Genomic DNA, 13,316 nt, shown 5'->3' on the forward strand with positions numbered 1-13,316 from the left:
AGCTGCTATCCTGTGTCTTTTTCATAGTATAGAAGGCTGCAGTGCTAGGTCTTCTTTTCCAGAGACACTAGGGTGAGGAAGAGGTTTTGTGGCACATAGACCCCTTCAATCAATCATGGTCATTGTGGTTGTGTCCAAATGCTATAGAAGTTGACGGTTATGCCCAGCTTGATTGGGTTTTGAGCCAGTCAGGTACATTCAATTGGCCACACTGTAAAAGGGAGATGTGGTTGTTACCTGACTTCTCACAGTCAGTAATTCTTATAATCTTGCATAATGTGTGAATAATGTGTGAATATCTGCATCGCTGAGCTGTAAGGTATGGGTGCAGCTCATATGATCCATGCGGTATATACCTATGAACCCATCCGTCTGATATATATCAATAAAGCTTTTGTTTAAACCATTGTTCAAATGTCATTGCTCAACGATCTCAACATTCGTTAGCATTCACGATCTCAGTCATGAATGCCAAAAATCCAGGCCGAGAGATCAGTTGTATCTGCAACCGGTAATTTTGTCCACACCCAGTAACTGCATTTCAGGCTAGGTGCTCTTATTATCGCATGTCTGCTATTAGCCTGTAATACGGTTAGTCACTCACGTATCTGTTTCCTTACATAACTACTTTTAGTAGAATTTTTTTTGGCTACCATTTCCTCATTGTGTTAGTGCTGTGGAAACCTGCTGGAGCATTGACATCGGTATGAGGGGGGTGGCTGCGTATTGGCTGATTGGGCGTGATGTCTGTGAGATGCGTCTCAGAGCTGTGTTGCTGAGCCATGCCCTCCTCTTCGAGGAGATGACTGAAAGTGACGCCCACATGCTTCTCTCGAGCGATAATTTAAGAAGGGTGTAGTCCCCGTGAAATTCTAAATACTCTGCCTGTAGCCATGTCTTGGCCTGACATCTCAAGGACGTGGTATTCAAACGGTGACGGCATCAGCACATCAGCGGCCGTGCTTTTGAGAATAGGCTTAGAGGCGGCATCACTGGGGGTGTTGGTGTTTCGCTGTGAATACCCCCTGCTGAAAGGTCCGTGTTCCAGAGAAACGCTGCGACCGGCCGATATGAGTGGGGAGATCGGCTGCGTTTTTTCTGTTGGGGATGACAGCTGGCGACTGCGGTATTTGCAGCATTCAAATGCCAGGTGAAATCTGAGCATTTTGAAGAGAGTGAAGAATCTGGTATTGCAGGTGCAGCTTATTGATCTTTTCAATCAGCATATGTTTCAGTGTTTAGTAAGAAGGGTTTCATTTGTGTCAGTCAAACTTCACTGTCAGTCCCATTCATACCTGTTTGGCACTGGAGCATTTGGACACTGGTAAAAGATATTTTCTTTGACACATGAATACAGTGCAGTTGAGTGTAGCACATTAGGAGTGCTGCCTGCTACATTCATAAAGCACCTTAAAGGCCTTCTGCAGAGCTCACCCCTACTACAGAGCACTGTTTTTTAACTTTTGGTCAGGACCCAAAAAGAGTCCTGGGCAGGTTTGTCTTGGATCGTGAAGAAATGGATGAGTTTAAATCAGTGCAGCAGCAAATTTCATCTTAAAAATAATTAAATTTTTTGCAGTCTACATAAATATTATTTATGTATTTATTGTTCAAGCAGTTAGTGGTGCAATTATTTCATATACATTTCATATTCAGTATGCATTTGTATAATTGTTTGTAGTTATTATCTGCCAATAATAATTACATATACATAATTTTACAATTATTAGGTAGGTTATAGTAATTATTCAGGTATTCAAAAGTTATCAGTGTTCTTCAAATCATGTTAAATATACCTTAAAATTTTAACTTACAACTTATGTTTTTGTAATATAAGGATTTATTTGGATGTTAATTCTAAATTGAAGTATATCTTTTAATGTTCACATATTAAATATACTTTCATGCATTATGAGAGAACCATGATTTGATTTTACTGTAGTCACAGAACATAAAAAGAGTTAAAGAACTGGTGCTATTAGATGAAATATCACAATATGGAATTTTGCAAAATCAGAAAATGATAAAATGTCTTGTGGCTCTGAGAACACGCTGTGAAATCAGGTTTCCACGTGACTTAGATTCATATTGGCAAATATTCAAATTCAAATTTTTATTTGCTTTTTTCTGCCGCTCCATTACTCCTCGTGGATATTGTTTACATTTTTTAGCAATTTTAACTGCTAATAGTGCTAACAGCACCACCACATGACACCACCATTAGTTGAGAAAGAAAAAAAATGGTAAGCTGTACCAATTACACTGAAATACTTTGAAATACTGAAATACTTTTGCCCTGTCACTACTTATTAATTGAATATATGAATAAAGGAAAGAAAAAGTAAACATGTTCAATGGTGTTATATGTTGGTTTTCCTATCAACATTTTTTCTCAGGGGAATATTTTTTCATTTAATTCATGATCATAAATGAATGAATTAGCCATTTTGAATAATAAATAATCATACTGCCACTTTCCCTGCTGTTGTTTATACAGACATTTCTGTTTTGATACTATATCATTGCACCACATCTCTCCATGAGATAAAGAGTTGCGAATTTGACATTTATGCTTTGTTTGAGAAGTATCAAGTGTCATTTTGTGACACCCACACACACAGTCCGAATTTCATTCGCACTCATTAACACACTAACTGACTTCCAGGAAAGCTGTGCTATTTTCTCCGATACGCGTCCTTGGTGACCTGATAGAGTGGAGCAGTTTCTGACCAGATCAGACCAGTTACATACTTTTAATGAGGATACACATTCCAGCACTTATGTAACTGATGTGTTTGTTTTGGACATCAGAAACCAAAAAAAGGTTTTTTTTGGTGTGGTTGAAAGAAATGAAGGAAATATCTGAAGAGTGGTAATTGTGTGCTCTGAAACAATAGCAGGCCTTATTTACAAAGGGAGGTGAGGGGTGGCCATTGTGTGCAGTCTTCTGTTGCAACCGACGGCTGATATGGGTATCTATATTTGTGATGTGCGTCATATTCTTGGCCGTTGGAACCCTGAGGGGCGGTGCTAGCCGCTGTCAAACCACCATCAGCCATGTGTTCTTTGGAGTGTCTGAGAATTCCCCAGGTTGATCATAAACACCTCATAAACACAAACATGCAGTGGCTTTTAAGGTGACTTGACACCAGCTATTACTATTACTCAGGTTCTGAGGTGAACGCTGAAAATCACAGGTGTTCAGACTGGGCTTGGGGTGTAGAGGAAGTGCAGAGGTAACAGGTAAACAGGTATTAGAGGCCGGCACACATTGATTCCTGTGGTATGTGCATGCGCTGTCCCTCTCCTGATGGCTGGGGGAGGGGAGGACTGACACGGTGCCTTTTCCCCCTGCAGGCCAGTGGAAGCAGTGCTGCGATGACCTGATGAAGATCGAAGTGCCGTCGCCACGGAAACCCATCATCGTCATACCGAAGCAGGGCTCCCTTTACCATGAGATGGGTAAGAGCAAACATGTTAGGCCCCCTAAACCCACACACACATGCGCATCCATATGTTACGTGTTCACTCATAGACGCATGCGCACAGATAACCCAGTACACCTTTTGATCAGACCTGGCCCAGATTTGCTTTACTAAAGCAATAAGGTGCCAGTCATAATGGCATTCTGTGTGTTGGCTGGCCTTCTGGTGTGAATGAGTGACAAACACATTGCTTTGCTGTGCTGAATTTTCAAGTGAACAAATATTAGTTAGTGTGACGTGGGACAATGACTGCATTTACACGGGCACAATACAGTAAGTCAGGCAATGGCAAAATTGCTTATTGCGAACAACTGTCACCTCATCATTCCAAAAATGTTACCTTTTTGTTATCTGTGAAAGCTAGCTAGAAGTACCTTTTCATCCAAGATTCCATGCAAAATATTGCCCATGTGCAGATGTAAGCTATAGCAGGAGCATTTTGAATAAGGTGTTTAAATGACTTGACATTCTGTTCAAACATCTTCAAGTTTCTTATTACCAGAATGCTGGCTTGTTCAGGAATATGGCATTTACGTGACACATGTTAAAGTCAAAATATGTGAATATTAAGGCTAACATCAGGATATTAATATGCATGTAAACATCTTTTGACTGTGTGCCCTACTGAAAAGGTGTCCATACTTACAATCAGCCATCATGCTGTTGCTTGTATTTTTAGCATGGTGCTATTATTTAGGGGTAATATTGACAGGCAAGACAAAACACTGTGATTTAAGGCCTACTATGGCAAAGCACTGGAGTTGTTTTATCTGTGACCTGTGAATGGTATCTGTCAACAACGTACCTGGCTCCCATTCTTTCTCTGCAGAAATTGCATTGTGGCCCCTAACAAGCCCTAAGGCAGTTCTCTGAAGGAACTCAGATAACAGATGGCAATGAGGAGAAACCTGTTTAGAAACAAACCACGACTGTGAAACGTTTTCCCAAGCACAAACCCCACATGGTCCATTACAGGTGCAGCACGAATGCTCAGCTTATCGACGCCTGCTTGCCCCTATAGCTCATCACAGAATCTTTGCGTAAATCACCTCTTCTCCAATATATACCGGATTTGCCAAGGGGAGCAGAAATACGGTCATACTTATGTGGGAGTGCACATGGCCAAACCAACTCTGTAAGAAACATTCCATATAATGGGAGAAAAAAAGAAATAGCAGGATTTCATCTTTGCTTTGTGTTCCCTGCATGGCTGAGCTCTGCTGGTGGTCAGGCTGTTCTCTGTGCTCTTTTGTGCCTGCGTTGTGGATGCTGTTGTGTCGCGCTGGAACTGACTGATTGATCTCTCTTCTCTCCTTTCTCCCTCCTGCTCCCTTAACTGGGGCCCGTTCCCCCTGGCCCTTGGTCTCCTTTTCCCTCACTCTCTCGCTCCCTCTGTCCTCTCCCCCTGTCCCTTCATCCCATTCCATGGCACCCTTAACCTCCCATCTTGTGTACTGTGTACCATCCTGATCTCTAATGCTTCCTGCCTGATCCTCTACTCCCATAAATACGTTAACTCCCTGTTATACTCACCTGATACACCCCTCTGTGTCAATTTAAAATTGATTAACATGGAAATGACCTATCCCCATTCCCTCGCTCCATGGCTGAATGTGTCACTTTGCTCACATCTCATACGCATACCATCACACTCTTTTCACTCTTTCACACCCTTTCTCCTGTCTCATACGTCCCACCACCCCCCCACACCCCGTCCTCTGAGGGGCTGCTGCTGCAGGATAACGCCGTGTCAGCCGAGATCCGTGCCCTGCTCTCCTCCTATTACAACGACAGGTGAAGTAACACAGCAGCCTCCCACCCTCTGACCCAGCTCACAGCACCCTGTCTAACTGGACTCACAGCCAGTAAGTCCTCCCGACCTCCCCTTAAAGACTCGCCCCGAAAGCCAAACATCACGCCCGAGTTCCCAAGAAGCCCCCGTGTCCTCCTCTTGTGTTCCCACTCGATCTGCCTCTGAGATCCAGTTACAAAGGCTTATCAAATGCCGTAATTTCCATATTGAATTGGTTGCATTTTTATACCCACATATTCCAGATAGCAGAAGAGCAGTCCTACATATCAGCGCTGCTGTAAGTATTCAGAGTGGCCACACATGATGAGCTGGTGTGCTGTCTAATGAGATTGCGGATGCCAAACTTCATTGCTTTTTTACATTACATTATTGGCACTTAGCAGATGCTAAATCTAGAGCGACTTACATAGGTCACAATTTTTACACATTATCCGTTTAGACAGCTAGATATTTACTGATTATGGCAATTGTGGGTTAAGTACCTGGCCCAAGGATACAACAGCAGTGCCCCTGCAGAGAATCAAACCAGCAACCTTTTGGTTACAAGCCCTGCTCCTTAACCACTATGCCACACTGCTGCCACTCATCTATGCACTTGCACACATGGAGTGAGGCGCTCAAGGCCAGCAAAGGGGATTCACGGTGGATTCTGAGACTGGCGCTGAAGAGGATGCAGGCATGCAGAAGCTCTCTGCAGTGGCACTGGAGGAACCTGTACGTCGTTTTTAATTCTCTGTGGTTACACCTTTGAAAAGCAGGCTTTTGTCAGCTCTTGATAACGATTTGATCGTGTTTCTGAGAGTACCCCCGCACAGGAGTCAGTTTGCTTGCCAAGACTGGTTCGCATTATACCGGTCCAGTGAGCAAGCTACTCTCAGGCCTGACCTTTACTCTGTAGAGCCCTTGTTCTTCTGACGACATGCCTCATCCATTCAGAAGCCGACTGATTGAACTGTCAGCCACTCCATTAATGCCATAAAGACCTTTATTCAGTGGGCTTGGTGCCAGACCTGTACACAATGCACACCATTGACACAGGCCACGTCAGGGACTACCAGTAGGCTTTACGTGAAGGTAACATCCAAATAAGAGGCGGTTCAGAACTCAAAGCTACTTTATTCCAGAAGAATTCAAAGCATGGAGTGTTCACTGTGCTTCTGTGTGAGACCACACCGGATGGTAAACACTGTAATCCATGTTAGTTTACCAAACTGGTGCAATGGAGTTGATCAGTGGGACCGCAGTGTCAGCAGTGGGTGCACAGCAGAGAGGTCGTGAGAGGGTCAAGGCCAGCTGGAAAAAGCAGGTCGAGGCTGTAAGCAGGTTGAAGTGAGCAAGCGACAGTTGTAGTCGTTGACTAGTCCGGTGCTCTTGCCCTCTGTACATCACAGTTACAGCGGTCGCCAGGCAACAGTCTCCTCAGGTGTTCAGGGCATATTTTTTGAGATCTGCGACCATGGACTTTCTCCTGTTTGACTCTTGTCTCCTTATGCTCTGTGCTGGAGGCCGCAATAATTTCTGTGTTCCCAGGGAAGTGTAGTGATATGACACTGATGGCGGCCACTGAAGCTACAGTAAATGGCTGTTTATTGCTGTCAGTACATTCATGCCTGTAACCAGCTATGAGGTCACCGAGGCCCGGACCTCAGTAGTTTTTTTAGAGCTAAAAATAGAATTGGAAGCTAAATACAACTGGATAAAAAAATCAGTGGCTGAGAACTTCTCCTCCAAGACGAGTGCATGCTTTATTCAGTTTAGAATTGTTATTTATGTGTCCGCTGTGTGTGACAGTTGTGAGAGAGGGCACGAGCGCAGCCCCTTGCATCATCAGCACTTCCACTGACAGCAGCAATTGGAATTTACGCACATTGGCAGCGGCAGGTGGTTTGTGTGTTAACTGGCAGCATACCATTCGGTAAGACAAAGCAATGATTGTTATGCCATTATCTGTAAGAAACGCTCAAAACGGTAACCTGGTACAGCGTCTGCAGTAAAGGCAATTCTATGAAACATGTTAAATATGCGTACTCTTGCCATGATAAAGGCTAGGCTATTTCTTTCATATTCGTAGGCTAGCTAACGTTTCACACAACACCATTGATTAAAAAACAGCCTATTTAGGTAACAGTATCAATAATAGTATGCCTATGAAACATTTCAAAGCAAAATTTGGAAATGAATGAAAGTGTATCATGACGTTAGCTTGTAATGGTGTTAATCTCAAGCATTTTTCTTTTATGTTTATAGCTAGCTAGGGTTACAAATAACCTTAGCTTAATCATCATGCTTTATACCGTAGACCTATGTATTTTGATAATCTAGATAATGTTCTTATGATTTATTATTCATACAGCAATGCATATTAATATGAAAGCTCCACACATGAGAGGTTATTCAGTACAATCCAGTTCAGATGGTGTACCTTACAATTAAAACACAAATAAAATTTGTCTCTTGTAAATAGCAACAGGTCTCTTTCTCTGTATGTAATTGTAATGTAATGTAATGTAATGTAATGTGTAATTTTGACAAAACCTAACCCCCCTCCCCACTCCCCCGGACCTCACTATTTTTTAAACCCTGGTTACGGCCATGAGTACGTTACATCATTGTTAAATAGTAGATGCTCTTATCTAGAGCAGCTCACATAGGTTACAATTTTTTTCACGTTATCCATTTATACAGCTGGATATTTTACTGAGGTTAAGTACCTTGCCCAAGGGAACAGCAGCAGTGCCCCAGTGGGGAAACAAACCAGCAACCTTTCAGTTGTGAGCCCCACTCCAAGCCCCACTCCTAACTGCTATGCTACACTACTGCTTCTCAGAGGGCTTTCAGAGCCACAGCCCTTCCCTGGCCCCTGGCTTTATTGTGCTTGAGCTGTTGTCACAGATCCTGGCTCTGGTCCACGCTCACGATCCTGGTGCTCCTGCCCCCGCAGCTGCGGAGGCGCGGGGGTGGTGAAATCACTCCAACCGCAATAACGATCCTGCCATGGAGACAAATACAGAGGAATGTTGCCGATCCGAAATCCCAGCTGCGCAGACACTTCCTGCTGCTCCGCTGTGATCTCTGTGGCCTGTGCACGGGTTACGCAACTCGCCGGCGAAGCGGTCAGTCTCCGCGTGGGGGGAGGAAGAGGTGGCACCTGCCTGGCACAGATGGCGGGGTCGAAAGCTCACCTGCCTTCTGTGGCCTTGGTCACTGCTGGATATGTAACACCTTTGCTACAGGTGACAGAAGGAGCCTCATAAAAGCTGTGATGGCAGCAGCCATCCTCAGTCCTCACGTGGAAAAAGTCCATTCACAGCTTTGGCCACCCGCAAAGATGCAGTCGGCCGACAAGGAAAAAATGGAAAATGTTTTTGTATTGGGAGTGACTGACAGAAAAATGGAGGAATGCTTTTGTCTTATTTTTTTGGAGATCTGTATAATGAAATTAGCAGGTGAATGCACAGGGAAAGAGCACTCCCCAAACCCCTGCTCTCCACTCCCAGCTATAATCATGTGATATTTAGGGTTGGGTACCGAAACCCGGTGTCAATATAGCACTGGTTCCTATACGACCGGTATCTACCGGACCGAATCGCAACGCAGATTCCGGTCCCTCATTTTGGTGCCACTTAAATACCTGCCCTGAGCTGTCAATTGAAATATGTGCACTCTGGTGCTCCAAAACGGATGTTACAGTAACTGTTATTTAGTGTTAAATTATTGTAGTTGGGTTAGGTTTTATTTATTATGTGAATTTGTTATGTAAATTTAAGTGTCTTGTATTTATTTGTATTTATATATTTAAGTATACTTTAAACTATTAACAGTTAACTCTTTCACGTGTACGGCCACACTGGTGTGATTAGCCGTTTAGCGCATATGCTAAAACCGGTGCGATTAGAAAACTATATTGGAAAAATTCTAGCCAATTTTAGCTTTGAGGAAACAGCAGTTTGACATTAAGAAATATAGCAGATACTAACTGAAAACTATGAGAAGCTTAATAATGCTAATGAAAAGATAACAAACCATAATGCGTGCTACATAGCATAAAAATAAGTTACGTGCGAAAGTGTTGATATATTGTTCAATTTCAAGTTCAAATTTTCCTTAGCAATAAAAAAGTCGTTCTTTAATGTCTTCGACCGTCATTTTGTGCTTTTTTTTAAGTATTGGTTCAGGCTCCGTTTAGGCACCGGGACCATTTTAAAAGTATTACTTTAGCACCGGTATCGGAAAAAAACCCAAACGATACCCAACCCTAGTGATATTTGACAGTGGCAATTATGGCGTTGACAGATTTATAAGTCTTTGTTTTGAATAGTGTTTGCGGTGCGTTTACTTTGGCACAAAGTAAGATCTTGAGGAATGTGGCTGAGATGCACTGTAAATTGTCAAGATGCAGTATAATTTCCTTTTGCATCTAGTTACCTCAAGTTTTATGGAGTATTAGATGTTATTGCATTTTCTGACAGCTACTATGTCTACTACAGTCTGTTATGGTAATAGAAGAATCTATTGTATTACTAACAGTAACTGCATTCTTTTATGAAGAATAGAATAGAAAAAGAACATATTTTATGAAAAAACAACTTTCACATATATCATCATGCCAATTATGTTTCATTGACTTTTAGGAACTCCAGCCTGTTGTGTGGAATCTTGGCACCCTGCTTTGTTGACAGAGCGTGCTTAAATGGTGACACGGAAGGAACGATGGCTTGATTGCGTATCTGAAACAAGCACGTCTTTCTCTGGCGTCTTTCTGCTGTGGTAGATTTTTTGATCGTGCCCACATACCGTCTTGGGTGTTTGAACATGTGGGGCCAGGTTCCTCATTGAGTAGGGATCATGCATCTAGAAACAAGGAATTGTCTGGTCTCATCCAGTTTGGAATATGACCTCAATCAGTCTAGTCAACCTGTAAGTCGGCTTTTGTCCCATTGCAGATGGAAGTCAGGTTAGTGACGTCTGTCTCTCCCTCCGTTACAGTTATTGATGCCACCGATGATCTTGGAACCGTGACGGACATCTTGAAGTGCCACATGCAGGAGTTTAAGCTGCGTGGCCAGCTCGGGGCGGCCCCTCCCTGGATGTCCTTGTTCGAGGGGGACCAGAGCCAACACCCCATACCCCAGGTGGCCGGACACAGCCCCCGCCCCCAGCACCGCGCCCCCCGCTCCCCGCGCCCCGGTCGGCTCTCCTCGGACACCAGTCTGACCTCAGACAGCGATAGCCCCTGCAGCACCAGCCCCTGTTCCCGCCACGCCTGGCCTGAGACCCCGCCCCGCACCCGCCCCCGCACCCTCTCCCTGGACGCCAGGCTCAGTGGTCTGCAGGGCAGGGGGTGCACAAGCCCGCCCCGCCCCTCGTCTTCCTCTTCCCCCAGGCCCCCGCAGCCTGGGCTGTCCTGCTCCAGCTCCACCTCCAGCAACAGCTCCAGCGAGGGCAGCACCACCCCCGATTTAGAGGGCTCCCCTTTCCCCCGTGCCGCTCCAGGCCGCCGCAGCCTGAGGGACCTGCGGACCAAGCTGGACCCACAAAACTGGCTTCAGAGTCAAGTGTAGTGTCCCCCCCACAGACCCACCTCTATACCAATGGGCTGCTAATTTTACCCACTGCTCCCTCCAAGAGTTGCTGGCTGCACAGATCCTAGTAACGTGTAAGACAAATTCACAACATGTTTGAGAATCTGAAATATCCATTGAAAGCTCTGCTGTTCGCTCTGAAGGAGGAAAAAGCCTGTGGTGTACGTAATGAAGAGGAAATGACAATCCTACATAATGCATCAGTCAGTAGACCATTGAGGATACAGATGATAACCACCTGTCGATTCCTGCCTGGTTCCGAGACAAAGATGCAGGGGTTTCTCAGCATGTATCCTAGAGGAGAGGAGGAGCAGTTATTGCTAATGTGTCTGCTCTAGTTCCAGCTCCACTGTGATACTTCACAGACTGCATATAAAACCATCTTTGGAGCTACTGATGCTTAACTCACTGGTCTTTAATGTTAAAACATACACTGCAAGTGAGTGGAGCACTGAGTGGACCATATGGAATGAAACAGCAGGAAGAAAGGGTAGGGTCTCAGGAAGAAAAGATTTTTCATTATTCTCAGACACTAGTACTCTGTAAAAGAAAAACTTAAAGGCTTGGCAAGTGAATTGTGAGTGACAGGTGCTTAAATTGCTTGGATGCCATGGTGAACTGAAGAATTTCGTAGTGGTTGTCTCAAAATACACAAACATGCATGGAGGATGGAGGATTTATGCAAAGTCACTGTCTGCCCTTCTGGGTCACAGTTATTTCAGGAGTTTGGCTATCGGTATTTTTATCTGTACAGATGCTGTTACGCAGCTCACTACATTACACACTGAGGAAGTGACTGTGGACCCAGCTTTTGTCAACCCTTAGCAAAATTTTTTTAAATTATTTATTTGCCTCTGAGACAGCTTTATTAAGGACAATCCTCATAGCATACATTTCTACATGTTTGTGTAGCTGGGTGCTTAATAAAAGTGGTTAGCTTAAGCATCTTGCTCAAGGGTGCTATTGCAGTGTTTCACAGCACTGCTGTTCAGCCCGGAATATTTCTGGTTTCACATCCATAACTACTCAGTTCCACACAGCCACACAGTTCCACCATACCTCAAGGAGAAATAACTTCCCTTTCATACAAGACAGAAGGGCTTTGCAATCGTACCTGTACAGTGTTCTGTGCTCTGTTAATGTAGGGTGTTGGATACACTAGTGTTTTATGCAAAATGAGAGGAAAAAGTCTGTGGATAAGCCACATGTAAAATGTGAGTGTTTTTTAAACATTCAAAAGCCGTTCCTTTCACAAGCATTATTAGTCATGTGCTTAAGCACCATATTCAGTGATTATGACACTCATGGAGGCTTCTTCTCAGGCCTAGCCAGAGCAGCAAAGCCTGTTGTCCTATATCTTTGTTTAAAATGGACTACGAAATCCACTAGAAAAGCCACTGCTTTACCTAGGGGTTGGACAGAGATCTGCTAGTTTACCTCCACAGACAGCATGAAGAGTAAGGATACAGTATGTGTTCCTGTAAAGTCTATCTTTGTTCATCCGCTCATTTCAAGTATTTTGCATTGTTGGATTTTTGTATAAATAAAACTACAGTGATGCATATTTTAACAGAAGTATTATAGTTCTGTCACCACTGAAATGGATAACCCTAAAATTTAACCTTGTTATATGAGCATTTTGTCAGCAGGTTGTTTGCATGTGCAAATGATTTTGGGAGAGATATAAAAATGTGTAACCATTAATATTACACTCATTTTAAAGATTGAAATAATAATAAATGATTTATGACTGTGGAGCACTAATTTAGGCTTGTTTTTGTCTGCTTTGGGTCAGTGGATTTCTCATTCATCAGAATTCAGAAAGGAAGAAACAAAAAAATCATTGATCAAGCAGTTTGATCAAGCAAAGCTGTTTGAAAATATTCACAAATAGAAGCCAAAATGTACTTCCAGTGTTCCCTGCCTGTGAATAAACAAATGTTTTTGCACTTTGTCATCTGAAAAAAAATGTGTAGCACACCTGGCATACTAATGTGAAATATGTGGCTTCAACAGGTGCCAAGTTTCAGCACCGACAAATCCCCTGTCTCAGAGCTCGGTTGTCTTACATGATATGCAACGTATACCACCTGCTCGTGAATCACATTCTTTCAGCCTTAAACATTTTAAAGGCGTATTACATGAAGCTTCAAGGATTGGAAATCTCAGAAACTACGCAAAATTTGAGTGGCCCAGCCGGTAGAGCTGGTCTAGGGTAGGGATGGTAGTGCTGTCTGCCAGGGAGGAAATCAAAAGTTTCTTTGCTTTACAGTAAATTTCCTACCGGCTGGGATTATCTTCTAGAATTAGCATCATTATTTCTAACCTATTAGTAACATGCTTGAGGCAGACATGCTCATGGCACTGGGAAAGTGCTGAAATGCCAATTGCCTTAAAGTTCTTGCCCAGAGCTAAATTCCATACAGCGTTTGAAAC

At 43.5% G+C, this 13,316-nt stretch overlaps 1 protein-coding gene across 5 annotated transcripts in view; it reads left to right on the top strand.

The window, feature by feature from the left end:
• Nucleotides 1–12,552, top strand: part of LOC118778501 (rhotekin-like) — a 69,640-nt gene extending 57,088 nt beyond the window's left edge. For 4 of the 5 annotated variants that reach the window (XM_036530043.1, XM_036530044.1, XM_036530045.1 and 1 more), the window contains exons 11-12: nt 3,358–3,462; nt 10,285–12,552. In XM_036530043.1, coding sequence (XP_036385936.1) covers nt 3,358–3,462; nt 10,285–10,859 — 680 coding nt within the window. In that variant the 3' untranslated portion in view covers nt 10,860–12,552. Of the gene's footprint in view, nt 1–3,357; nt 3,463–4,314; nt 4,598–10,284 lie in introns of those variants that run through there. The other variant, XM_036530047.1, reaches the window with a different exon arrangement.
• Nucleotides 12,553–13,316: the final 764 nt, after the last annotated feature.

Source organism: Megalops cyprinoides, chromosome 5, assembly GCF_013368585.1.
Source record: "Megalops cyprinoides isolate fMegCyp1 chromosome 5, fMegCyp1.pri, whole genome shotgun sequence".
NCBI classification, from domain to species: domain Eukaryota; kingdom Metazoa; phylum Chordata; class Actinopteri; order Elopiformes; family Megalopidae; genus Megalops; species Megalops cyprinoides.